The 25,628-nt window shown below is 45.6% G+C and overlaps 1 protein-coding gene across 13 annotated transcripts in view; it reads right to left on the bottom strand.

The window, feature by feature from the left end:
• PPFIA1 (PTPRF interacting protein alpha 1) overlaps positions 1 to 25,628 on the bottom strand; it is a 115,435-nt gene that overhangs the window by 63,762 nt on the left and 26,045 nt on the right. For all 13 annotated transcript variants that reach the window (XM_009185426.4, XM_009185417.4, XM_009185419.4 and 10 more), the window contains exons 3-6: positions 1,898 to 1,999; positions 1,390 to 1,554; positions 815 to 889; positions 30 to 131 (exon numbers count right to left, since the gene is read on the bottom strand). In XM_009185426.4, coding sequence (XP_009183690.1) covers positions 30 to 131; positions 815 to 889; positions 1,390 to 1,554; positions 1,898 to 1,999 — 444 coding nt within the window. The remainder of the gene's footprint in view (positions 1 to 29; positions 132 to 814; positions 890 to 1,389; positions 1,555 to 1,897; positions 2,000 to 25,628) is intronic.

Raw genomic sequence — 25,628 nt, 5'->3', positions numbered from 1 at the left:
CAGAATGAAGAGAAAGCCTACAGACTTGCCTTTCCATTCGTGCTTGGTGTATTTTCTTGTTCGTGGTTTATGTCCAGCACTCCATCTGTTAGTGTTTTTTTCTGACTATTCTGTTCTTTAAGAATCATTAGCTGAAACCAAAAAATTGAATATGAGCGTAAAATACCTTACGTAAGAGAAATAAGTAAAGATAGCAAAACTCCTTTTGGAAAAACACAACTATAAACTGCTTAATATAGTATAAAAGAGAAAGCATATGGCAATGCTATCCAATCCGAAAATAACCAGATCATTAAAGACGGAATTTATTATCCACTGGCCAAATGAGTCCTTAGGTAACCATAGTTTTCTAGTCCTTAAAATGACCCAGATAGGTTGGTCCTCAATCGGGAAGATGAATAACATGTGATACACACAACGACAGTCTTTATACTTCTTTTACTTTTTTTTTTTTTTTGAGACAAGAGTCTCGCTCTGTCGCCCAGGCTGGAGTGCAGTGGCGCAATCTCAGCTCACTGCAACCTCCACCTCCTGGGCTCAAGCGATTCTCATGTCTCAGCCTCCCGAGTAGCTGGGACTAAAGGAACATGCCACCACTCCCGGCTAATTTTGTATTTTTAGTAGAGATGGTGTTTCATCATGTTGGTCAGGCTGGTCTCAAACTCCTGACATCAGGTGATCCACCCGCCTTGGCCTCCCAAAGTGCTGGGATGACAGGCGTGAGCCACTGCGCCTGGCCTTATGCTTCTTTTAATAATTAAAGGATAAAAATAAAAACCTCCCAGTTCAACTGATGATGAAGTCTCAAGCTTACCTCTTTGTGTGTGGCACCTAATTCCTCTTCTAACAAACTACATCTTTCAAGTGCTACTCGTAATCGCTCTCTCACCTGAAAATAAAAGGGGTTGAGTTTGTGTGTATGTGTGTATACTGTTTATTTTATTCTTAATACATAGTTAAGTGTAATACACTTAATGTATATATTAGTGTAATATAATAAAATACCATTAATGTCTGTCCTTGATCTTAGTGTCACGAAAACTTGTTAATGGCTCTAAATTAAGTTTGAGAAAAACAAATCTTCCCCTGAAATACTAGGTTGTTGCAAAAGTAATTGCAGGGTTTGCCATTAAAAGTAATAGCAAAGCCCACAATTACTTTTGCAACAACCTAATACTACCCAATCTGTAACAGCAAATCAATATATATTGGTAATTTTAAGACATTTATGCCAATTAGTACTTTTTAAACCTACAAAACCCTGTTTTCTTAGAGAAATTATTTCCAAGAGTTCAAGAAGCTTCAAAAAATAAAAGTTACACCAACATTTGCGAAGCTGGCCTAATACACGGTATGTGCACAAACCAAGACTTATGTGGCTGATGGCACCTTTTCATCCAGAGCTTTGTGGTGTTCAAATAAGGACTTCAGTGCTTTCAGCACTTCCACTTCGCTGGACACGCCTGCTGGGGACTGCGCTTGTCTCTTCACCACGGTCATCCTAAGAGACCGCTCATGCCTGGAGACGAGGCATTCCAAATGCTCTAACAGCAGCTGAAATAAAAGGCCAAAATAAAGACTCGTTAAAGAGCACTTTTAATTTCATGATTGAATCTGGGGCAAATAATTCCTTTACAGTCTCATGCTAAAATGAAGTCCCTTCAATTCAGCAGAAAGACAAATTCCCCTCAATTGTATTAAAATATCATAACTTCTCATCACAAATTTCAAGTCATTAATGTGTGATCATGCTGACTAATCACAGTCTGCTCAGTGGGAAAAGGTATGAAAAGTGTTTCAGGCCGGACAGAGTGGGTCGTCCTTTTGTTTTGAGACAGCACCCCTCCTTCTGACAGTGGCTCCAGGGGCAGACGGTGAACAGAAAGGTCACACTCACCCTGGTGTTATTCCTTTCTGCTTTCAGTTCAGCAATTTCTTCTTCCCTTTCAAGAAGCTGTTCCCTGCATACATTGAGTTCCTTAGTAAGTGCCGCAAACTCCTAGAAAATCACAAAACAAAATTAAATAAATAAGAAAGACCCTCTGAAGAAAGCCTTTCATCAAGGCTTCACGGTCCTCGCACAAAGGCAATCTCATTGCAAGTTATGGGGAAGAGATCTCTGTGATCCTCCAGAGAAAGAGGGTGTCAATGGACTGGCCTAAGACCACAGACTCCCTAACAAATCACAACACTGACAGACCATCTGACTTTCTTCCATCCCTGGGCCCCGGCACAAGGACGGCAGGCAAAGAAGGGGAATCCAAGTCCACCTTCTCAGCAGCCAGAGAAGTCCAACACATTTTCCTGAACAGCATCCTGGCGTGAACTCAATGAAGACATTTTTAAATGACTCACAGACATGTGATCTGGAGTTGCTGGAGAGAGAGGAAAGAAGGCCTAGAAGGCCACCACCCCTGTCCTAGCCTCCTTATCTTCCTTTTTCTTTCTGAGACAGGGCCTCACTGTGTCACCCAGGCGAGAGTGCATGGTGTGACCACGGCTCACTACAGCTTTGACTCCCGAGCTCAAGTGATCCTCCTGCCTCAGCCTCCCAAGTAGCTGAGACCACAGGCTTGAGCCACCGTGCCCAGCCTCTCTTCTAAAGTAATATTTCTTCTGCAAGAATCCCTACTGTGGGGAATCAACTTCCAGCATGACAGCACAAGAAACTCCACTGACCTGCTTGCTCCCAAGGAAAACAGGTGAACCCTGTAAGAAAACAACTATTCAAAGACGCTGGAGATCATTCTAAGGGTTCACAGCAAACAATCGAAAATTCAGTAAGAAAGGCCAGAGTCTGTTGCATTTGAACCAAGACTGCTCCCTGCCTCCCCTTTCCAGGCCAGTGAGGCAGCAACTCCATTCCAGACTGCTGTAGCTGACGACGCAGTGCTCTCTCCCCCGCTCCACCACACCCCAGCTACGTGCTGCTGATGCCACATCCTGGCTAGTGCAGTCATGGGCGGGGGCCTTCCTACCTCTGTCCAGCCTTCACTCTGGAATGGAGGCTCAACTTTGAGTGTGGCGGGCTAATACCAGGGGTCCTGATCAGCTGTGCCCTGGCTCTGGGAGGCAGTGGTTGCAGGGCTGGAGTGACAAGCTGAGAGGGCCCTGGCTGCTACCATAAGACCAGGGGCGTCATTCAGGGAGAAACGAGTTTGGTGATGTTTAAACAAACCTGAGGGCACTCTTTAAACCTAAGAGCAGTGGAGGCAACTGGAGGTGTGGGTTTAATGGAGACACAGACTGGACTGCGGCTGGGTAGTCTGCAGGGAGAGCTGGAGAATTCTTGCTGCAGGAGCCCTCCAGGGTGGGAACAAATCTCCTAAACTGACTTCAGAAACTGTTTTTAGAATTAGGCACAATTTCACTGAATTGGTTCCTAATTATCCCAGGGCATTGCTGAAGACAACAGAAACATTTGTGGGGCTCAAAACTGAGTGTGGTCAGAGAGAGTGGAAGAGAGCAGCAGGGTGACTGTGGACACACCCAAAGCTGCGCCTGGCTGGGGAGTAACAGCAGAGGCTGAACACGGCAGGGGTGGGGAGGGGACACAAGCACATTTCACTACATGAATCTAGCATTCACTGAACTGGTGAAGCTGGCAAGTTTTATGTTAGTATAGTTTGTTGCAATTAAATATATATATAAATATTATAAATATATTACACTGTGAGTTTTGGAGACAAGGCTGCTCCTAAGACCATAACATTAGCTAAAGAACATGAATATCTCTTCAATTCAGGTGTTTTTTTTTTGTTTTTTTTGAGACGGAGTCTCGCTCTGTCTCCCAGGCCGGAGTGCAGGGGTGCAATCTTGGCTCACTACAAGCTCCGCCTCCCAAATTCATGCCATTCTCCTGCCTCAGCCTCCTGACTAGCTGGGACTACAGGCGCCTGCCACCAGGCCCAGCTAATTCTTTGTATTTTTAGTCGAGGTGGGGTTTCACTGTGTTAGCCAGGATGGTCTCGATCTCCTGACCTCGTGATCCGTCCACCTCGGCCTCCCAAAGTGCTGGGATTACAAGCGCGAGCCACTGCGCCCGGCCCAATTCAGTATTTCAATGCATACTTGCAAACACAAAGAAATTTCAACAATACTAATAAAGATCACCCAAATGTGTCTTAAAACCTGATAAGGATCCTGTCAAGTGTTGAAACCTCTTCAGAGATCGAACAGAGCATTCAGAAGCGGGCTCCTGGGCTTGGCAGCTTGAGGGAGGAGGGTGGGGATAGGCCGCTGAGCAGACGGGTCTCCTGGAAGTGGGCTCCTCGGCTGGGTGGTGTGCAGGAGGAGGGTGGAGATAGGCCGCTAAGCAAACCGGTCTCCTGTCCACGTCCTCCCATCAAGTTTGTTTTCCTTGTCTTAAGTTTCAGAGATTTCTTTTTTATGTGCCAATATTAATCATATCAAATGCCCTGATTTACATCTTCTCTGATAATTAACTCTAGCTGACTGTCAGATCATCTAATGCCTAACTTTAATGAAACAGTGTCATCTTATGAAGGGGTTTGTACATGAGAAAAGATTATTCCTCTTGCAGGCAAAAAGCAAACAGACTCAAACTAGCTTCAGTTAAAAAGCCATTATTAGGCCAGGCACAGTGGCTCACGCCTGTAATCCCAACACTTTGGGAGGCTGAGGTGGGCAGATCACCTGAGGTTGGAAGTTCGAGACCAGTTTGACCAACACAGAAAAAACCCGTCTCTACTAAAAATACAAAATTAGATGGAAGTGGTAGTGCATGCCTGTAATCCCAGCTACTCAGGACACTGAGACAGGAGAATCGCTTGAACCCAGGAGACAGAGGTTCTGGTGGGCCGAGATCATACCATTGCACTTCAGCCTGGGCAACAAGAGCGAAACTCCGTCTCAAAAAAATAAATAAATAAATAAATAGCCATTATTGTGGCACATAACTGTCAAGTCAAAGTAAAGAGTTGCCTCCAGGCTTGCCTGAATACAGGACCTTGAATTTTATCACTGTGCCCCTCCACCTTGTCCCTGTTGTCTGGGTCAATTTTGTGAAGTAACTGCCAATCCACTAATTTTATCTTTGACTATGTCCAGTACAGTCTATCATCCTGGCTCATATCCTTTTCATTTACTAGATTTCAAGTTCTTCTTCCTTTTTTTCTTCCTTTATTTTTGGGTCACATCTTCTTGCTCTTGTTTCCTTTTGGAAAATTTCTTGTTTTCATGGATGCTAATTTATGTTTTTAAGCATCTTAAACATACTTATTTTGACAGTTTTTGCCAGACTGTCTGTCCTTAAATTTCCGATGCAGTAAATGCACAGCTCTGTAAGGCATCAACTCTGTGAGGATGTGTATTAGAGTATAGAGGAATTGGGGTCTCAGGCTCATCGTGGTAGAAAGTTTGATGTTGGGTTTCAGGCTCATCGTGACAGAAGGTTTTCTGTTGCTGGCGTTCTCCTCCCTGTCTAGTGGCTCAGTCCATTCAGGCTGCTATAACAAACTCCCATTACCTGAGTGGCTTAAAACAATAGAAATTCATTTTTTACAGTTCTCAAGGCTGGAAGTTCAAGAGCAAGGCATCAGCAGATTCGGTGTCTGGTGAGGGCCCAACTGCCAGCTTCTGTGACCTCACAAGGCAGAAGGGACCAGGGATCTCTATGGGGTCTCTTCTAAGCACATTATTCCATTCACAAGGAGTCCACCCTGATGACCTAATCCCCTCCCAAGGGCTCTACCTTCTAATACAGTGAAACTAGAGAGTGGGATTTGAGCACGTGACTTTGGCAGAGCGGGGGACACAAAAGTATTCAGCCCATAGCACTAGTGTTCTGTGGTTGCCCTCCGAGCCTTCCAAGGCCTCAGTCCAGAACTAGGTTTTCCGTGGTGATGCAGGATTCTGTCACGTGGTTATGTCACTGACAGTGCAGACCCTGGCAGAGAATCATGGAACAGCAGGACTCATCCCAGGCCTTGCGTTCTACCTTCCTAGGACCACAACTGCCAATACAGCCCCAATCTCTATAGCAGAGAATTGCCTTAGATGGGGAAATCGTATCTAACTCCAGCTTCAAAAACTATCTAAGGCCAGGCATGGTGGCTCTCGCCTGTAATCCCAGCACTTTGGGAAGCCAAGGTTGGAGGACTGCTTGAGCCCAGGAGTTCAAGACCAGCTTGGGCAACATAGTGAGACCCCATCTCTACAAAACATAAAAAATGAGCACACACCATGCGTAGACCCAGTAGCATAGATCCGGCTACTCAGGAGGCTGAGACAGGAGGACTGCTTGAGCCCAGCAGGTTGATGCTGCAGTGAGCTGTGAGCGTACCACTGTACTCCAGCCCAGGTGACGAGACCCTGTCTCAAAAAAAAAAAAAAAAAAGCTACATCTAGTTCTAATTCCACTGAGCACTTTAGTCCCTGTTACCCTTACCCTTGTAAAAACCCTAGGTTCCTACTGACACTGCCTGCTTCGAGCTTGCAGCTCAGTGGCCAGCGAAATCTAGTCAATTCATGCTGACCATGTGAGGTTTCTCGTCTGTTTGTGTACTGAAGGGTATTTCTCTTGCTTCAGGGGCTGGCTATGCTTTTGGGTTTATTTCTCTACTTAAATTGTACCTTTTCACTGCTGTGTTTGGAGGGGAGATGCATCAAAGCACAAGTGAGTGCTTCCACCTCGATCGGACGTTACAGTTCATTCAAGAAATAGTGCATATCTCGTCCAGACTGGCCGCTGCAGCAACAGAGAAACAAGGCCTGTCCACTCCTCAGGATGCTTTAAAGAACAGACAGACAAGCTGGTAGGAACCTCAGAGCAGCAAGTGCTCTGGGTGAGAAGTGCCCAGGATACTGCAGGATCTGAACAGAAGCCATCCATGATGGGAAGTGGGAGTGCTTCTCGGAAGGTTTGCTGAAGGACACAGCACTTGAATTGAGCTGAATTCGGAACAAGCTGTAGAGCCAGTGAGAGCCTCTTTCACAAAAGCAGGAAGGTATCTGATAAGTGAGGGCTTCAGCAGGGCTGGGGCACGGGCAGTGTGTACGGAGGAAGCAGGTGAGGTCAGAAGTGGGCAGCCCTTCAGAGACCACAGCACACAGCACGGAACCTGGATTTCATGTTGAAGGCTACAGAAATTGCCTTATCTACAGACTTTGAGGACCCTGAACAGAAAATGGGGCAAAACTGGTAAAGTCTCAGTCAATCATTAGCATAAGGGATGTGCTCGAAATGGGTTTGTTGGAGCAATGAAAGGTCGCTGGGTGAGTTCACTGCAATAATCCCAGGGAAAAACGAGGGTCTGAACTAAGATCAGTATTAGAGAAAAGAAGGAGCCTAAGTAAGAATTCTCATGAGCTGTGCCCTTCACCAGTTTTCAAAGGATTCCCCTGGATGTTGTGTTCAGAACAGCCTGTGAGAAGGCGAGACCAGAAGCGCGGAGATGGGTAAGAAATGACTGCAATTACGCAGTAGACCAGGGTGGGAGCGCCGCAGGTGGTGAGAAGCAGGACTCTGGACCTGTTCACCGCAGAGCCAGCAGGAGTTCCTGGCAGGTCAAAGATCACAGAGAAAGAAAGGCCCGAGGATGCCTCCACGGATTCTGGAGGGAGCAAGTGAATGACGGAGTCATTGGTTCCTGAGAACAGAGTGCTACGGGAAGAGTATGTTTCGAAGGGAAGATGTCAAAGTTTGGGTTTGGACGTGCTAAATTTGAGGTGGTTATTAGACAATCGAGTGCAATTCACAGTCTGAAGTTCTTGGGTGTGTTGCAGAGACTGCAAATGGGGATAATCATTTTGTTCCCTGCATTCAGTGAGGCCCTGGGTGGAGGATGAGAAGAGATAGGGATCAAGCCCCCACAGTCTCATTGAGGGGCATCAGCAAAAGAGGGTAGGAGCAACCAGAGAGGAGGAGGAAAACCAGGAAACCCTTCAAGATCTTTGAAGATCCTTATTTCCAGGAGGATGATCAACTGTATTCACTGATGCTGGTGGATCAAATGAGCTGGCTGATGCTCGCTGGCTGGACTTGCTGGAAGGAGATCAATGGTGACTGTGACAGCTGCAGCATGCTGCAGTGGCGAGTCAAAACTCTGACTAGACGGAGTCCAAAGCGAATGGGAAGAGTGGAAGTAAAGCAGGGAGTACAGAAAATTCTTCCAAGGAACTCTGCAGTAAAGGGGAAGGAAAACAGTGCAGTGGCTGGAGAAGAGAGGAGGTCAAGGAAGACCTTTGCAGGATGAGACAGACATCTGCATAGTGAGGGCAAGATTCCAGGGGGCAGGTAGGAACTGATAAGACTCCAACTGAAAGCAGGTAAGTCCAGCGACTAAGAGGAGAGGCTGACATTTTCTGGGGCACACAGATCACCCGCAGTAAAGGGAAAGAGGGCAGACTACATGGGGTGCAGATCCAGAGATGAGGTGGGAGTTGGTGGAAGTTCTTTTCTGATTTCTTCCAATTTCACAGAGAAAAAACAAACACAATGTCATCATTCTGCATCTGCATTTGGGGAAGACAGGAGGGGAGAAGGTATGAAATGGCATCTAGAGGAGAGGATGGGTAGAAGAAAGAGGGCAGGATGTGCTAACAGGGATGCTGGCGGCAGTCAGGGCCTCTGCGGGTCAGTGGAGGTGAATGGGCATGGAGAAGAGACTGAATGGGGTGGTTTCTGCCAGGTAAGCGCAATGAAGTAGAAGAGGCAAGGGAGCTGAAAGGCTGGCAGGGCTGGGAGGGTAATAATGGACCAGAAGAGGAGATGCAGGATCCTGACAAGGTGGCAGGGTCCCAGGACTGTCAGTCCCAGGAAGGTGGAATATCGGCGTTTTATTTTTAAAGTCCATTATGAACAAATTTCGTCACCTTTAAATAAAAGACCTAGTCAGAGCCTAAGTCCTCATAACCAGGAGGACCTGGAAGTGGAGGAAGAGCACTTCACAACTCAGATGGTGCAAGAACCATGCAGCCTGAGTTACTGCTGCACATCCCGCACAGACCAACCCTCCAGAAACAGGAAGGCTCCCACCTGGCCCCACCTTCACTCCCACACAAACCCCCAGCACGCTGTCACTCTTCCAGCACCAGCAGCAAGCCTTTTTCTCTTTCATACAGTTTCCCTAAGGTTTTCCTAAGAGCCCCAAACTATCTTCATTCAATTTCCAGATTTTAGATTTGCCTCTAAAACCAAAGAGAATACAGATAATTCCTATTATTTTGCTTAAATGTAAGTATTCCCAATATATTCAACTACCAAAACTATTCTGTGGTATACTACTGTGGCTACAGTAGAAAACAAATTTATAGACGTTGATGATTATTCTACTCAAAGAAAAAACTTTTCTCTCTGCTCAGAAGAATCCAACAACTGAAAATATATCAAAGCAAATTTAAACTTAGGAGTTTAGGTAAACATTAGACAGGAAATTCCAAAGTTTAAGATCTCAAAAGCATGTTCCTATATGCACTGCTTGTATTATTATTGCAGGAAAAAAAAGGTAGGAACCCCAAATATGTGCAATAAATGATCTACCTTATTACATCACAGGAATCTAATTGTCAGTGTACATTTTTTCCTATTTAGGAAAAAAAAGTTTATGTCAAATATACCACTAGTTTAAAGTGACACTCTATTTAATAATTAAAGTGTCAAGTATTTTCTGAAACAGAATAGATGCAATAATTACTGGAATATTTTCATTTAAAATATAAGTCAGAAGAATGCCAATATGTATTTCTATCTGACATTATCTAGGATTGAGAAGACAGAAAATAACACTAAAATCAGTTAAGAACTTAGTTTCACATAATGCCTAATAATGCCGATGTTTATCATTTCTGGACAAAAGGTTTAGATCTGGATAATAGGTTCATATTATATAGACCAGACATTATTACTCAAAAGCCACAATCAGGTCAATTTCAAGTTAAGTCCTATGGATCAGATGTGACGTTTATTGCCAAAAGCGATCCACCTTTTCTCTTCCTGTCATTCCGATGGCTCAAAGTAGCCCCCATCACCAGTGGGAAAGGGGTAGCAGAGGCTCATGGTCCCCACCCTCACAGGGGTGCCTGGGCCCTGCCCCTTACCCTTTCCTCTTCCCGTTTTCTTTACTTGGCCATAACATGTTACAATTCCACATCTCTTATTCTCTATAATCTCCTTCAATAGCTCTGCTTTGCTTTTTAATTACTTTTCATTATTTCACTAACCTTTTGCTGAAAATGAAATAAAACTTCACTCAGTGGAATATTATTCAGCCATAAAAAGGAAGGGAAATTGGCAGGGCATAGTGGCACATGGTGGCTCATGCCCGCAATCCCAGCACATTGGGAGGCCAAAACAGGCAGGTTACTTGAGGCAAGGAGTTCAAGACCAGCCTGGCCAAAATGGCAAAACCTCGTCTCTACTAAAAATACAAAACTTAGCCAGGCATGGTGGTGCATGCCTTAATCCCAGCTATTTGGGAGGCTGAGGCATGAGAATCACTTGAACCTGGGAGGCAGAGGCTGCAGTGAGCCAAGATTGCGCCATTGCACTCCAGCCTGGGCAACGAGAGCGAAACTCCGTCTCAAAAATAAATAAATACATAAAAATTTTTTAAAAAGGAAGGAAATTCTGACACATAATACAATACGGGTAAACCTTGCGGATGCTGGGCTGAGTGAAATAAGCCAGTCACGAAAAGGGAGAATACTGTAGGATTCCACTTATATGAGGTCTCTAGAGCAGTCAAACTCAGAGAGACAGAAAACAGAATGGTAGGTGTTTGGACAATGCTGGGTGGGGAGGGTGAGACAGGGAGTTGGTGTTTAATGGGGATGGAGTTTCAGTTTGGGAAGATGAGAAAGTTCTGGAAATGCATGGTGGTAATGGTTGCACAACAATGTGATTATACTTAATGCCATGAACTGGGCACTTAAAAATGGTTAAGATGTAATTTTTACCTTACATGTATTTTACCACAAAAAAAAAAAAAAAAAAAAAAAAAAAAAAAAAAAAACAGAAAAAAAGAACTTCACAGGAGGCAAAGCCTGTGTCTTCTCAGTCGAAGAGAGGTCTAATAAACGGACACAAGGACCTGAGAAACCGGCATGCAGAGCTCACACTGTGATCTTCAGGCAGTAGAAGCTACTCGCCTCAGTCTAGGTTTAAAAGTATGTCAAATTTGAAATAAAGAAAATTGGAAGTTTATATATTAAAATGAATGAGCAAATCATGTTTTGAAACTCTGGTGCCATGATTAAAAGTATGCTAATAAACATCTATATCTACCTGCCCATCAGTCCACAGATAAGATGGAAGGGTGGATCACTCCTAGTGATAGAAGGGGCACAGGAGGACACTAGAAAAGAAGACCACAAACTTCACGCTTTTATAAATTTTATGAAAATTTGGTCTCATCATCTCACTGAATTCTAACCATGAATTCAAAGCCACTGTGACTGAAGTAGCACTGGCTTTTCAATCACCGGACATTATTTGCATGTAACAGATTACACAAACATTTTAAGGTTCCACTGTATCTGATATGGCTGTGAACCCACCCAAAGTCTCACCTTGAATTATAACCCCCTAATCCCCATGGGTCAAGGGCAGGACCAGGTGGAGGTAATTGGATCATGAGGGTGGTTCCCTCATGTGCTGTTCTCGTGATAGTGAATGAGTCTCACGAGATCTGATGACTTTATAAGAGTCTAGCATTTCCCCTGCTCACATGCACTCCGTCCTGCCGCCGGGTGGAAGAGGGACCTGCTCATCCTTTGCCTTCCCCCATGACTGTAACTTTCCTGAGGCCTTCCCAGCCATGTGGAACGGCGAGTCAATTAATCCTTTCCTTTATGAATTACCCAGTCTTGGCATTTCTTCATGGCAGTGTGAGAACGGACTAATACAGTATCTTATTTATTTTCCCTGTCAGTTTCTCTTTAAGAAATACATACTGAAAAAACGTATGCCCATACTTAGTATTTAGTGACCAAATAAATACTGAGTTAAAAAAACACAGTGTAGAACCGCATTTCTGTATGATCCTACTTGGTTAAAAGCAAGCACATGCTTTTATGTATTTTTCAAGTATACATAAGATAAAATCTAGAAAGAAACACACCAAGCTGCTGATGCTGGTTACCCACTATGGTTGGGAATGAGGGTTGGAAGTAAGATAATTTACTTTTTTTTTTTTTTTTTTTTTTAAGTCTGTATTGCTTAGCATTAAAAACAAAAAAGATCAGTCCTCCTTTCTCTGTCTTTCTAAACAATGCTAAACCCAAGGACATGATCAGAATACACGGTGTCCACATGGACACGTAACTTGTTCAGAAACATTTCTCCAGCCTGCATCCGTCGGTCCTCAGTTCTGTTTCCTGCCCCCTTACTCGCCACTGCAACTGTCTCCAGCGCCTGCTGCTTGCATGGCACTCACCACCTCTCCTCTGCTAAACCCAAAGGCCAGCTCCAGTCCTCACCTACTGGGTAGCCTCTGACTGTTCACCCCCATCTATTCACCTCACCCGGTTTCCTCTCTGACTAGTCACAGAACGCTGCTGCTCCTGGGGTTCCACATTCCAGGTCTGCTGCTCGCCCCATGCAGTGTGCCTGCCTGATCCAGCCTGTGTCCACGGCTTCAATCACCTACTCTAGGCAAATGCCCAACTGCCCTTTTTAAAATTTCTATTTGAGACAGGGCCTCACTCTCTCACCCAGGCTGGAGTGCAGTGGGGCAATCATGGCTCACTGAAACCTCGACTTCCTAGGCTCAGGTGATTCTCCTGCCTCAGTCTCCCAATTATCTGGGACCACAGGCACGTGCCACCATGCCCAGCTAATTTTCTGGAGAGATGGGGGTTTGTCATGTTGTCCAGGCTGGCCTCAAACTCCTGGGCTCAAGTGATCCTCCTGCCTCCACATCCCAAAGTGCTGAGATTACAGGCAAGTTATCTTGGAGGTTCAAAAACCTTTCTCCACACTGAGCTCATCATCTTCTTCCTGCCCCAATTCCCAACTCCTCATAAGCCTTCACTCAGTGGACATCAGCATCCAGTTGTCCAAGTCAGACACCGAGACATCACATCGCCTCCTCCTCCACAGTAACCACTTGCTGAGGACCCCTAATTCGCCCTCACACACATATCTTCTAGAACTGCCCACTCCTCTACCTCCTCACCCCAGCTTCCTTTATCCAGGCCACTGTGTCTCCATAGTCTACTACAAAAGCTGCCTGACTCGTCCCTGCCTCTAATCTTTCTCCACTCCGATCCATTCTCTATGTTTTCTGAAACAAATCAGACTCTGTGACTTTCCTGCTTAAAATCCTTCAGTAACTTCCCATTGCCCTTAAGGTCAAGCCCAAAGCTCCCCTAATAACTGCTAACCCAAATGAGAAGTCATAACACACACTTCTGTTGCACTATCTGCCAGACATTGTTCTAAGCACTTAACACGGATTGCCTCATCCAGTCCCTGAAACTCTATCAGGAGCACACAGAAGAGAGGTCAGAGTGGCAGCTCCAGAAGTCACCTCTGCCCATTCTGACTCCTACTTCTCACTCCTCACCTCATGCCTCATAGCACATCAGTCACAAAGCAATCTATAGCTCCCTCAACATGCCGTCTGTTCCTCTGCTGGCCCTCCACACTACGGCTGTTCCTGCTGATCTCTGAATCTGCTGCCTTTCCCTGACCAGCTCCCACTTACCTGATGTTCCCAGCTAGAGGCCATTTCCTGCAGGGGCCTCCTCCGCTTCCCACGTGGACACAGACAGGTCCCCTTGCGAGGTGGTCACAACCACCCCCAGCCCCGGCATTCCTCACTTCCCGGCTGCATGTCCAGCTGTCTTCCCCAGTCTACTCTGAAAAGCAGAAGCCCGCACATGTGGCAACGTTCTGGGCACCCAGGAGAAACCCAGTCAATGTCCGCAGTCCAGGTGATGGCAATGGGACCAAAGGCACACCCATTCACAAAACCAGAATGCTGCCTATCAGGAAAAACAACACACCGCACACCTGGGCTCTCGCATCAGCAAAGCACGCAGACTCCACGGTGTTGAGGTGGCACGGGCATGACGGGCAGTACAGACTGGCTGCACAGTAACCACCTCTGGAGCTGATTCGAATACAGACTCCTGGGCCTCACCCTGCTGAATCAACACTCCTGTTGAGGGAACCCAGAAGTACATATTTTTTAAATACTAATTCGCTAGCCAGGCACGGTGGCTCATGCCTGTAATCCCAGCACTTTGGGAGGCTTAGGTGGGAGGATCATTTGAAGCCAGGAGTTCGAGACCAACCCAAGCAACATGGTGAAACCAGGTCCCAACCAAAAATACAAAAATGATCCAGTTGTGGTGGTGCACACCTGTAGTCCCCGCTACTTTGGGGGCTGACGTGGGAGGCTCTCACTTGAGCCCAGGAAGTTGAGGATGTAGTGAGCCATGATCACACTACTGCATACCAGCCTAGGCAACAGTGCAAGATCCTGTCTCCAAACAAAACACAAAACACAAAACAAAATGCTAATTCACGGCCAGGAGTGGTGGCTCATGCTTGTAATCCCTGCACTTTGAGAAGCTGAGGCGGGCAGGATCACTTGAGCCCAGGATTTCGAGCAGCCTGGGCAACATGGTGAAACCCCATCTCTAAAAAAGAAATACAGAAAATAGCCAGGCATGGTGGTGCATGCCTGTAGTCCTTGCTGCTCGGGAGGCTGAGGTGTGGGGACTGCTTGAGTCCAGGAGGTTGAGGCTGCAGTGAGCTATGTCTACACCACTCTACTCCAGCCTAGGTGACAAGGTGAACCCTGTCTCAAAAAAAAAAAGCTAATTCACTGTCCTTCCATGTTTGAAAAGAACTGACCCTTCCAACCTCAAACACGTCACTTAAGTTATTATTCCCCTTGGTTTATGTATCTACAAAATGTGTGCAAAGATAGCTACATTCTACCCATGGTCCACAACCGTAACAATCAAATGAGAAAACCATCAAACGTGCCATTCAACTGAAAGGCAGTATCGCCACCAGCCCTCTAACCCAGGAGAGTGGCTCGACAGGTGTCCCACAGCCCCTTCCACATTAACACCTCCTCTCTGTCTGCCCCTCAAATGCAAATCCTTGGCTTGTGATGCATTGGTTGATTTTTGCCACATGGCTAAAATGAAGTTACTTAATACCTCAACTGTTAACTCAGTTCTCAGCAGTACTGTTAACAGTTTGAAGAAAGCAGGTGTATGCATTCCGACACATGAAGTGGAAAATGATCACACATGCCCCCATCACTGTCAGTCTATTGACAACCTTCTGGATTTCTAGCCTGCCCTGCACCTGCTTTTTTTTTTTTTTTTTTTTTTTTGAGATGGAGTTTCGCACTTGCTGTCCGGGTTGGGGTGCAGTGGTGCAATCTCAGTTCACCGCAACCTCTGCCTTCCAACTTCAAGCAATTCTCCTGCCTCAGCCTCCTGAGTACCTGGGATTACAGACATGCACCACCACACCTGGCTAATTTTGTATTTTTAGTAGAGACGGGGTTTCTCCATGTTGGTCAGGCTGGTCTCGAACTCCTGACCTCAGGTTAACCGCCCACCTCAGCCTCCCAAAGCCTTTATCTTTGCTAACAAAAATCCTCCAAGAATGTCTACGTTCTCTGCCTCTGCTTCCTGGGTGCTCACAGCTTGCCTTCCTGCCTTCACTGCTCACAAACTGCTTCCAAGGGTGAACAACCTTGAGCGCCCCTAAGAACCAGTATGTCCTCGGCCTCTCTGCTCTCCCGATACTGGGTCCTTGGCTTGTGGGTGGACGGCTAACAGCACTTGACCCTCAGACCTGGTCCTGTCTTCCAGAACTTGTTCAGTCTCTGTTAAATGACAAGGAGCCCACCACTACCAACTGCAGCTTGAACTTAACAAAAACAGAATGTGGTTTTCATTTGGAAGAGAAAAAGAGGAAAAAGGCCCTTAGTGCTTTTATTTTATTTTATTTTTTTGAGACAGAGTCTCGCTGTGTCACCCAGGCTGGAGTGCAGTGGTGTGATCTCGGCTCACTGCAAGCTCCGCCTCCTGGGTTCACGCCATTCTCCTGCCTCAGCCTCCTGAGTAGCTGGGACTACAGGTGCCCACCACCATGCCCTGCTAAATTTTTTGTATTTTTAGTAGAGACGGGGTTTCACCGTGTTAGCCAGGATGGTCTAGATCTCCTGACCTCGTGATCCGCCTGCCTCGGCCTCCCAAAGTGCTGGGATAACAGGTGTGAGCCACCACGCCCGGCCAAAAGCCCTTGGTGCTTTTTAAAAAGTACAAGGGGCCGGGTGCGGTGGCTCATGCCTGTAATCCCAGAACGTTGGGAGGCTGATGCGGGTAGATCACGAGGTCAAGAGATGGAAACCATTCTGGCCAACATGGTGAAACCCCGTCTCTACTAAAAATACAAAAATTAACTGGGCATGGTGGCACACACTTGTAGTCCCAGCTACTCGGGAGGCTGAGGCAAGAGAATCACTTGAACCTGGGAGGCGGAGGTTGCACTGTGCTGAAATCACCCCACTGCACTCCAGCCTGGCGATAAAGGGAGACTCCATCTCAAAAAAAAGAAAAAGTACATGGATGAAGAGGTTAAAAATTCACTGTGCCTCTCTCTTCACTTCTGGCTTAGCAACTAAGGAGGGTGCATTTGTGTGTTTCTAAATGTCAAATCAGTATCACTGAAGGCCAAACATGGGACACCTTAATTCAAGATGTGGTTTCTTCACCAGCTAAAGTGGCATTGTCAGCCACTTTATAACGAACACAATTTATAATCCATCTGGTCTGTCAGCTCTGAAACTGTATTATCCTTGACAATTTAACTTGTTTTTTGTTTTCACTCTGAAGGGAGCTGCATTACTTCATAGTAACTGAAACACTGATGTGAATTTCCACTCAAAAAACTTATGACCATACTGCTCTTATGTTTTAAAACTTTTGTCAAGATAAAAGTCACATAAAATTCTCAATCCCAACCATTTTAAGAGTACAATTCAGTGGTTTTTAGCATATTCACAATGTTGTGCTACCATTACCACTATCTAATACAGCACATTTTCGTCAGCCCCCCCAAAAAAACCCCATAGCTATCAGTAATCATCACCAACCCTCCCTCCCCACTCCACCCTAGGCACCCACCAATCTGCTTTCTGTGTCTGTGGATCTGCCTGTTCTGGACATTTAACAGGAATGGAATCATACACTCTGTGGCCTTTTGTACCTGGCTTCTTTCACTTGGCATAGTATTTTCAAGGTCATATATGTTGTAGCATATGGTAGCTCCACTCCTTTTTATTCCTTTCTCTTTTTTGGAAAACTTATTTTTTTGGCAAAACTGGGATTTTCTCATGGGAGTTTCTAAGTTTTGCTTCCTCTACTTTTATCATTCTGCTAAGAGCAAACCAAACTATTTTTGGTTGTTTTTAGCATTTCAATACTTAAACACATACAATTCCATAGAATAAACAAGCAAGACAATTAAAAATATTAGCAGCCAGGCACAGTGGCTCATGCCTATAAACTCAGCACTGTGGGAGGTCAAGGCAGCCGGATCACCTGAGGTCAGGAGTTCGAGACCAGCCTGACCGACATGGAGAAACCCCCGTCTCTATTAAAAATACAAATTAGCCGGGCATGGTGGCGCATGCCTATAATCCCAGCTACTCAGGAGGCTGAGGCAGGAGAATCGCTTGAACTCGAGAGGCGTAGGCTGCGGTTGGCCGAGATCGCGCCATTGCACTCCAGCCTGGTCAACACGGCGAGACTCCGTTTCAAAAAAAAAAAAAAAAAATTTTTTTTTAATGTTAGCATGAATGTTTCAAAACAACCTGAAATATTACTGAGAATGTATATTTCATATACTTCGGAATTCAAGTATATATTAGTAAAAAAAGCCAAAGAAAAAACATTCTAATTAACATGTTTAAACTTAGCCTGAGGGGAGGGGCAGAACCAAACCAATAAAATAAAAATAAATAAAGGGCAGAAACCCTTGATTCTAATAGAAATGAAAGCCTTCTACAATCACCTTTTTATTCTTATATTTGTTTACCTCTTCGAGAGTCTCGCCCTGTCACCCAGACTGAAGTGAAGTGGCACAATCATAGCTCCCTGCAGCCTCCAACTCCTAGGATCAGCCTCCCAAGTAGCTAGGGCTACAGATGTGCACCACAGTGCCCAAGTCATTTGTTTGTTTGTTTGTTTGTTTTTTAAGAGATGTGATGTTGCCCAGACTGGTCTTGAACTCCTGGCCTCAAGCGAATCTCCCACCTTGACCTCCCAAAATGCTGGGATTATAGGGGTGAGCCACTGTGCCCAGCCTCTGCAATCAATTTTTTAAAAAGAATATTCGCTTACAAGAGTTTCGGATAAATTTAAAACACTAGAAAATAACATTAACATACGACATCCAGTTTATACAGTATTTTTCGAAGTTCCCAACAGAGCAAGTATGTGACTTTTGGCACTGATCATGCTTACAGGAATACAAAATATTTTTCAATTTCAAATATCTAATAGACCTATGCACGTGCCAAAAAATTACTGAATCATAAACTGTCTTCAAAGCATGAAATCAGAAAACGCCTGTTTGAACTTGATAGTCTAAAGCCATCAATGACCAGACACAGTGGCTAATGCCTGTAATCCCAGCACTTTAGGAGGCTGAGGCAAGCGGATCACCTGAGGTCGGGAGTTCAAGACCAGCCTGACCAACATGAAGAAACCCCATCTCTACTAAAAATACAAAATTAGCCGGGCATGGTAGCACATGCCTGTAATCCCAGCTACTCAGGAGGCTGAGGCAGGAGAATCGCTTGAACCCAGGAGGCGGAGGTTGCGGTGAGCCGAGATCGCGCCATTGCACTGCAGCCTGGACAACAGGAGGAAAACTCTGTCTCAAAATAAATAAATAAATAAATAATAAAGCCATCACTAAGGTCAGTGTATAACCCGTATTTCTAAATACATTTTGGCCCCAACAAGGTTTAATAACAGTGGTAGCAGCAGCAAAGGAAAGGAGCTTAGGACAGGGCTTTTTTATTTGCTTTTAGAGACAAGTCTTGCTCTGTTGCCCAGGCCAGAGTGCAGTGCTGTAACCATGGCTCACTGCAGCCCTGAACACCCATACTCAACCAATCCTCCCACTTCAGCCTCCTAAGAGCTGGGACCACAGGTGCACACTATCATGCCCAGTTAATTTTTAAAATTTTTTTTGTAGAGATAAGGTCTGTCTATGTTGCCCAGGCTGGTCTTGAACTCCTGGCTCAAGGGATCCTCCTGCCATGGCTTCCCAAAGTGCTGGGATTACAGGGGCTATCACACCCAGCCTAACAGACCTTTTTATTTCTTTTTTTTTTTTACACACACCTTTAGAAAAAGTACTAAATTTTTTTTGAATCAGTAATAAAGGTGGATATAGAGAAATCTCCCTTTCAGCCCTGTTCACTCTTCCACACAGTAGGTAATAAACTTGTGCCTTTCCTGTTTATCTAGAGATGTTTTTTAATGCATATATAGGCAAATATATTCCTTCGTCCTTGCTTTTCTTCAGTTAAGGATATTTCCATATCAGCTCATAACATCCTCCTCCCTTTTTACAGCTTCCTGGCATACATAGAATATGAATCATAATTTAACTGTTCACCTACTGATGAGGTTTACGTTCCTGCTTCCAATCTTTTGCTATTACAAATAATATGGCAATGAATAACCTTGTACATGCATCATTCTATACCTGTACAAAGTATATCAGTAAGATAAAATCTTAGAATTTCTGGGTCAAAGGGAATTTGTAATTTAAAAGATACTGCTAAATTATCCCCAGTAGGCCAGCAACATAATAAAATGCTTGTTTCCTTGTGGCCTTACCATCCTGGTGTGTTATTAAACCTTGATGTTAATTTTCCCTTTTTTCAGATCCATTCTCCATTCCCCATTGCCTATCATACAGGAATCTCCAAAATCTTTTCATGTACTCGACTGGGTGCGTGCCTGGCCATCTGCTGGGTGAGGTGGGAAGCATATGTTTTCTGTGGTGTCTTGTTGCTCCTCCGAGTCTGACATGACCCAGGGAATGATTCTGACATTTCATTGGAAACAAAGGCGGCTTAGGGTTTTTTTTGTGAGATTATAATACTTCCTCATTGTCTCCAGGTGACAATCTATAATACGAATGGCATGTTATCTCTAACTTCATTATTTACCTTTTCTCTTATTACGTATAAATGACTGGTCTACTTTTACCTATCCTAACACATTTTTATCCAGCAGAGTCACCTCTTCCTTCGTGTTCCTATATTCTTCTTTGCAGTAGCTTCTGACAATCTTCTCTTAAAGCCAAACATTGGTCATCAGAAAGTACACACATCGGGCCTGTTGTCTTCTAGCGTTGTCATGCCCAAGCATTTATACAATGAAACATTTTACTGTAAACTAATTTCCTCTTATTTATTTTACATTACAATTGAGACACTGTATTGATTTTTCTAAAATTATGTGCTTAGGTAAGGTTTTTTTAGGAATGTCATTTTATGATAAAAATTGTACGTTAAAATACTATTAAAAGGAGACGCCAGATTGCTCTAAGCTATCCACCTAGAAATGAACCTGCTGTGTCAAAGGGTTATGTACTTTAACTATCAATGTTTCTAATGTTATAAATTACAGTGTATTTCATCAATGTGTTACTGCTTGTCATTCCTCTATGTTTATAATTTACAGTAAGAGAGATTTTTATGCCTTAACAACAACAACAACAAAAATTAAAGATCGCAAGTAATCCATTTCCCCACTGGCAATTCAGATTGCTTCGCAGGTAAGCGCATGTGCGTGCGCATATGTTTACTCCAAAAGAAAAAGGTCACTTTGCACCACTTTGGCCCAAAAGGCCATTTTTCTAGTCCCACAGTACCACCACGCAAAATGAGGGCTGCCTTACTATTCCTAAAAATAAAACATTACTTGAAAACTAATCCATTTATTTTGTTCAAATGTCAGCACAATTTCTCCTTTTTTAATGTTGCTTTTTTAAACCTCCCCATGGCAATAAGGGATAGATTAAAATACCCTATTACTTAACAGTATAAATAACCATAAACTTATCACTAGTTACCTTGATATTCAAATTATTGCTTTCATTTAAACATTACATGTATCCTAACATATGCCCAAATATAAGCCAATTTTTTTTTGAGAGAGTCTCGCTCTGTCGCCCAGGCTGGAGTGCAGTGGCACATCTCAGCTCACTGCAAGCTCCACCTCCCGGGTTCACACCATTCTCCTGCCTCAGCCTTCCAAGTAGCTGGGACTACTGGTGTCCGCCACCACACCCAGCTAATTTTCTGTATTTTTAGTAGAGATGGGGTTTCACCATGTTAGCCAGGATGGTCTCAATCTCCTGACCTTGTGATCTGCCCGCCTCGGCCTCCCAAAGTGCTGGGATTACAGGCGTGAGCTACCGTGCCCGGCCATATAAGCCAATTTTGAGTGAGAACCTCCCAATTTTCCTATGAAGGAAACTACCAATAAAAGTTTTCCGGCCACTTTAGAATGTAACTTAGTCAACTGTGAGTCAAATTCAGTCCTACATATTTATTAAAACAAACAGATGGGGGCCAGCCTCAGGGGCTCACGTCTGTAATCCAACACTTCGGGAGCCAAGGCAGGCAGACTGCTTGAACTCAGCAGTTCGAGACCAGCCTAGGCAGCAGGGTGAAAACCCATCTCTACAAAAATTACAAAAATTAGCCAGGCGTGGTGGTGTGCCTCTGCAGTCCCAGTTACTTAAGAGGCTGGGGTGAGAGGATCCCTTGAGCCCAGGAGGTCGAAGCTGCGGAAGCGGTGATCATGCCACTGCACTCTAGCTTGGCCAGAGTGAGACCTTGTCTCAAAAAAAAAAAAAAAGTAAAATAAACAGATGGGTCGCTGGGTTGGTAGGTCAAACTGTTTACTCTAGTTGCATGCATGCTAAGTTACTGTATCTAACAAGCCCACTTCCTACCTAGAGTTCTATCACATGCATTTCAAACATTTCCAAGAAATTCTGAACCTATGTTTTCTCCCCCCCTTTTTTTTTTGCTGTGGAAACTGTCACTCAGGTTTTGGTGAGCCATTTGGGCATCATTTGACACCACCATTTGGTGGCACTGCCGCATACTTGCCATAGAGAAACAAACAGTCTGCTCTGCCTGCGGGACACTAGGCCACTGGCTGCCACTCTGTCACTCACAAACTGCCACATGCTCTGGAACACGGTGGTCATGCCTAGTGACGCTGGCAGTGATAGGACAATCAAAACATGGAGCAAATAGACACAGGTGCCAGGAGGGGTGCCAGTGTCTCAGGCACCTTGAACTTGAGAAGGGCAGAGCACTTGATTAACATCCCTTCTCTAGTAAAACGAGGGGGTGCTGACCTCCCTGGCCAATGAGGATAGGAAAAATCAAAGCGTTTTCCCTACTTCCACCTACACCGCCACTGCTGACACCAGATGTCGGGTGTAGCACCTGCAGCCGTGCCTCAATCCCACGCCACTCCCTGCAGTCGCGGTGCCTCTAATCCCACGCACTGCAGCCGGTGCCTCTAATCCCACGCACTCCTGCAGCCGGTGCCTAATCCCACGCAGCCGGGTGCCTCTAATCCCACGCAATCCTGCAGCCGGGTGCCTCTAATCCCACGCAATTCTGCAGCCGTGTGCCTCTAATCCCACGCAATTCTGCAGCCGGGTGCCTCTAATCCCACGCAATTCTGCAGCCGGGTGCCTCTAATCCCACGCAATTCTGCAGCCGGGTGCCTCTAATCCCACGCAATTCTGCAGCTGTGTGCCTCTAATCCCACGCAATTCTGCAGCTGTGTGCCTCTAATCCCATGCAATTCTGCAGCTGTGTGCCTCTAATCCCATGCAATTCTGCAGCTGTGTGCCTCTAATCCCATGCAATTCTGCAGCTGTGTGCCTCTAATCCCATGCAATTTTGCACTGTCTACCTGGAGAGTGTGTCGATCCCACAGGGTTAAGGCTTAGTCCCACAAGACCGCTCCAGTCCTCTGCAGGTGCTAAGCACAAGTCCCAGGTTGTGACCTGTGCTTCAGACCAAGCAGCTATGAATCATGGTTCCCATAATACCCTTCTCAGGTTCGACTAAATTTGCTGCAGCAGCTCACAGAACTCAGAGAAGCACTTTACTTACACTTACCCATTTATTATAAAGGATATCACAGGCTGAGCATGTTGGCTCACATCTGTAATCCCAGCACTTTGGGAGGCTAAGGCGGGAGGGCTGCTTAAGGCCAGGAATTTGAGACCAGCCTGGGCAACACAGTGCGTTCCCATCTTTAATTATTTTTTTTAAGGCTATCACAAAGGACCCAGGTGCACAGGAGAGATGCACAGGGCAAAGTAAGTGGGAAGGAGTGTGGTGCTTCCATGCCCTCTTAGGGCACTACCCTCCAGAAACTGCTACATGTTCAGGAACCCAGGGCCCCCAGAATCCTATCATTTTAGGGTTTAGGCTTCATTACATAGGCATGACTGATTACATCATTGGCCACTAGATAGTCCAACCTTCAACCAGAAGCTAAGGCATGGAGTTCAAAGTCCTAACCCTCTAATCCTGCCTAGGTGTTCCCAGTGACCAGCCCTTTTTTCTTTTTTTCTTTTCTTTTTTTGAGACAAAGTCTCGCTCTGTCTCCCAGGCTGGAGTGCAGTGGTACAATCTCAGCTCACCGCAACCTCGGCCTCCCGGGTTCAAGCGATTCTCCTGTCTCAGCCTCCCGAGTAGCTGGGATTAGAGGTGCACACCACCACGCCCAGCTAATTTTTGTATTTTTAGTAGAGATGGGGCTTCACCATGTTAGCCAGGCTGTTCTTGAACTCCTGACCTCAAGTGATCCGCCTGCCTCAGCCTCCCAAAGTGCTGGGGTTATAGGTGTGAGCCACCATGCCCGGCCTCCAGTGACCAGTCCTTACCTTGAGGCTACCTAGGGTGGCCAGTCACCAGTCACCTGATCAGCACATAAGGACACTCTCAGCACTCCTGAGAGTCCAGGGGTTTGAGGAGCTCTGTGCCAGGGGCCAGGGCACAGACCAAATGTACATTTCTTCTTATGCTACAATACCACACTGGCACCACTCAGGAACGGCTTCAGAGTTCACAGGTAAGCAATTCTCCAGAAAAACCTTAGCGTATGTGCAAGCTTTCCCTGATTTCATTATAATTGTAGTTAGCATTTTTCAGGCTCATATTAGCAAGGAAAGCCACAAGCAGCTTTTACATGTAATTAAACAATCTGCCAAACTTTTTCCGAGACATTTATTACATTGGAAATGTCCCAGATGTGTGTGAGTAAGCATTCTGAGACCACTTTCCAAGCCTGACATGTCAAGGTTCTGCAGACAGGACTTGGTATGTTCTGCTAGACCAAGTGCTACCGAAGAGCAGCACAAACACGCAGAAGGGCTGCCCGACACTGCGTCAGACCGGGGTCTAGAACCACAGTGCAATGCTGAAAGAATGCAAGGAACGCCAGCTGAGAACACTGGCCAGTATTTTCACAGACACCGAAGACCACAACTGAAAACTCAAGCCTCAGCATACGCAAGACCAAGGAAAACTGGGCTGCCACTTTCCTTTCAGTCTGTGACATGGTCTTAGAGATATCAGGTCAAAGATGGGAAGTTTGCTCATTTAATAAACAGGTATCTCAGAATGAATCAAAGGTCTTGGTATAAAGCTGGAAGTGAAAGATGCTTTACTAGGGATTTCCTCCTGTGGTGTGGTGGCACATCTGTAGTCCCAGCTACTTGGGACGCCGAGGCAGGAGGATTGCTTGAGCCCAGGAGTTCAAGATCAGCCTGGGCAACACAGTGGGATCACATCTCTTAAAAAAAAAAAGTGTGTCAGAGTATGATATTCTGTTGATGAGTCAAGAAAACACAACACTCTAGTGTTCGAGACCATACAGCTAAGGCTGAATGTACAAATATAAATGGACTTGTAAAAGTTTTTGATTCTGTCTCACGCAGTTTTCTTAAACAAGCACGACATTGCCTACCAGAAAACGACATAACTGACTGGTAGAAATGATAAAAAGAAAGGGTTTATTGTCAACCAAGGAAGTGCCTCAAGTGCCCTGTCTCCAGCTCACAGCTCAGCTGCTACAGTGCCCTCCCTCTGCCTGTCCAGACTCCACTGCCCATCTCCAACCTCCCACAAGGCTCTTAGAGAACGTACTTCAGCCCTGGATAGCCACCTTCTTGTGAGCTCACAGCCCTCCCTGCCTTTCCTGTTTCCTGGTCAGCCACCCTTCTCCCACTGCTCCCTGGGAAAGCATCCCCTCTAAGGACCAGTGTGGCTGCCCTACCCTTCACAGCTGCTGGGTGCTCCCTCCTCCAATCAAGCCTCTCTTCCCACTGCTGCTCACTCCCATGATCCCCTCGATGCTGAATCAGACCTCACAACCCTCAGTTCAACCATTCCACCTCCTCTGGGAAGGCTCTCCTGGCCCCTCGGAGGGCAACGGGGCCAGCTCCTTTCCTGAGCTACACTGGATTCTGTCTACTGTGCCACTGCACAGCCACCGCTTCACTGCACTTCCATGAGTCTACTTAGACTCCACGCTTCCCAGCTGAAAGGCTGTGCCCATCACTG

Source organism: Papio anubis, chromosome 12 (assembly GCF_008728515.1).
Source record: "Papio anubis isolate 15944 chromosome 12, Panubis1.0, whole genome shotgun sequence".
NCBI classification, from domain to species: Eukaryota; Metazoa; Chordata; class Mammalia; order Primates; family Cercopithecidae; genus Papio; species Papio anubis.
This window is presented reverse-complemented; position numbering and strand designations above follow the sequence as displayed.